This window comes from Temnothorax curvispinosus, unplaced genomic scaffold (genome assembly GCF_003070985.1).
Source record: "Temnothorax curvispinosus isolate PA1 unplaced genomic scaffold, ASM307098v1 QBEX01009493.1, whole genome shotgun sequence".
Taxonomy (NCBI): domain Eukaryota; kingdom Metazoa; phylum Arthropoda; class Insecta; order Hymenoptera; family Formicidae; genus Temnothorax; species Temnothorax curvispinosus.
In genome coordinates this window covers 1-2,541 of record NW_020219273.1, presented here as the reverse complement: position 1 = coordinate 2,541, position 2,541 = coordinate 1, and the positions used below count along the sequence as shown (strand labels likewise).

The 2,541-nt window shown below is 32.2% G+C and overlaps 1 protein-coding gene across 2 annotated transcripts; it reads right to left on the bottom strand.

Moving 5' to 3' along the window:
• Window positions 1-690: 690 nt before the first annotated feature.
• Window positions 691-1,836, bottom strand: LOC112459065. Of its 2 annotated transcripts, none has more exons than XM_025022964.1 (3): window positions 1,409-1,836; window positions 972-1,229; window positions 691-895 (listed from the first exon to the last, which is right to left on the bottom strand). In XM_025022964.1, exons 2-3 carry the CDS (start codon window positions 1,179-1,181, stop codon window positions 779-781), a joined length of 327 nt encoding a protein of 108 aa, XP_024878732.1. In that variant the 5' UTR covers window positions 1,182-1,229; window positions 1,409-1,836; the 3' UTR covers window positions 691-778. The 2 variants fall into 2 exon arrangements, with proteins under 2 accessions (XP_024878732.1, XP_024878733.1); XM_025022965.1 differs by having other exon boundaries at window positions 1,660-1,836.
• Window positions 1,837-2,541: the final 705 nt, after the last annotated feature.

Sequence of the window (2,541 nt, the reverse complement as noted above, 5' to 3'; positions counted from 1 at the left end):
CTTAAAATTATTAATTATATGTATTGCATTAAACATATATAACGGATTGCGGATATTTTTTGTTTACAAAGGAACGTTAAAGAGAACCCGAACGAAAGGTCAAAACGTTTGTTGTAATGTATGCGAATAGTAAATAAATATTTTTAATTTCAAAAAAAGAAGATCCTTAAATAATAACGACACCAACTGGCCAGACTTACATGTTTTATATTAATAATTAAATTATATTATTTTTACAGTTCAAAAGTCATTTTTGGATTGCAAGAACAACAGCTTACAAAATAATAGAAATTTATGAATATTCCGGATTCTATCCATTTGATCAGAGTCACGGAGGTAGTAAACCTACCACCGCAGAATTGGATATGTCATCATTTTTGTGATAATAAGTTAATATTTATTTGTATTGAACTACTACTCACAATTTCTGTGTTAATAGTAATTGAACACTCCATAGGTGTGCTGAGAATAAAGTCTGCCTTAGAGATGTGTCGTAAAGATTTGGAGTATGTCATGCAATAACTTTCAGGCAGAACAATCGAGTGCTTGATTTTTTAATTGATATAACGCTAAAGATCATAAAATTTGGAGACAACAAAGTTTCTGCAAAGATTATTAATATTATTATATGTATATATATAATTCTCTCTTCCTCTCTCTCCCCCTCTACCTCCCCCTCTCCCTATTCGCTCTGTGCAGTCGGTTGGAGGGGATAGCTACGAGCTACGGAAGCGCTCCGGTGAGAGAATAGTGAACTCAGGGTGGAATATTTTCCTATTCAACTAGGCTTATTATTATTAATATAATGAATGAGAGCAGCTATATGTTTACATTTTCCGCTCTTGTTGTAAACACATGTGCATGAAACAAGAGTTACCTTACGATCAGCATCAATCTAGAAATATTTACATAAAATTGTTGATGTAATGTACATAGATTCATGTAATTAATAGAAATATTTTTAAAGTTACATTTAACTTTGTACGGTATGGTTGAGATGACACTGAAGTTTGTCTTATGACTTGAGCTTCAATAAGGTAACTTTGATTATTTCGCCTACATTCCTTAACATCGCAAACATGACCAGCATTAACTAGTTGCTTCCCTTTTGGAATAGTTTCCGGTTGAAAGAGTATTTCATGGGTAACTTTTTGAAATTTAGTTGTTATCACAATCTCCATTTTTTATCCATAACAAATACAGCAGTTGCTGCAACTTGGAATAGAAATCTGGAAAAATATTTTTTTTTTTTTCAATATAACGTATGAAAAAGTAACTTTATTGAATCTACATTTTTTGCTTTTTATTATTGACATTTTTTAAAGCAATATTTAATTAGCAGTAGTTATTATTTATTGTTTTCTGATATAAAAAATAGGAGTTCCAGTAATTAAAGTGACATAAATACCGCTGTGCAATACCGCTGTTATATAGTCCTCCAATTATATAGTGTGGCGATTATCGCCATATGAACTGGCCGGCGAAACAGTCGAATTGAAAGTAATAACGAGGTCGAAAAATAGCGAAAGACGTTAGATAAGAAAAACATAAATACAGGCAACAATAAGCGGGAACGTTACAGGCATAACACAAACGATAACTAATAACATCAAAATAGTAACAATCATAGATTATGCGCGTATAGCAATTTTTACTTACCGAAATTATTAACAGTAAAATGTAAAAAAATACACTGCATCTATTGCACAAGAAGCTTTGGTAATAATCACACGTTAAAGTTGTTTTTTCTATTTTTTTTTGCAAACTGCCTGTAAACATATCTCGTTGTTTCCACTTTTATTTGCATGGCGATAGCGGTAGATGGCGCGACCTGAAACGCACGGAGCGAATAATAGTCGATAATTGGTACTGCAATGTCTATTGCAATAAACTAAAGATTAACTACAGTTTATATTCTTCTAAAGTTAATCACAAATAATAGTTCATCACAGATGTCGATAGAGAAAAAAAACTAGTGTAGAAAAAAACAAAATTATGTAAGAAACAAACAAAATTATTAATAAAAAAAACATCTTACGATTGACACTTTCAGTATTTATATATAAGCTGCTTTCCTTTTAATATGAACACAGTCGATACGAGCATTTTTTTATCTTTGTTATTCATTGATGACTATCAGAAATTAAAAAGAAAACAGCCATAGTTAACAGTTCTAATATTACACCTATTACTATATTTGGTTTTTCTTTCTTCTTTGGCTAGTTTTCATTATTTTATTACTCTGTATTCGGTTTGACGAACTTACGTATCAAGTTTAACTTTTCCCGATGTCGCTCTTTTGCGGCTTTCCTTTTTTCAAAGTCACCATACAAATCAAATACAGAGGCACAATGCGCCATAAAACCGCACTGAGAATAATGGACGTGTTTAGTTGGGAGTGCAAAAAACTTGCACTTTTGGTGCACTCCGACAGTGTCGCCTGAACTCGACGAGTTTCCAGTGCGCACTCAGTTCTGCCCAGTGAAAAACGCTATAACTTAAATGGCAAAAAGTACTTCTCAGCGGTAATGAGACATTTGA

Excerpts from the sequence above, each read along its gene's own strand:
- LOC112459065 (XM_025022964.1), bottom strand. The coding sequence starts at position 1,181 with ATGGAGATTGTGATAACAACTAAATTTCAAAAAGTTACCCATGAAATA. Across the intron at positions 896-971 it reads CATACCGTACAAAGTTAAAT|ATTGATGCTGATCGTAAGGT; the intron begins GTAACTTTAAAA and ends AAATATTTCTAG.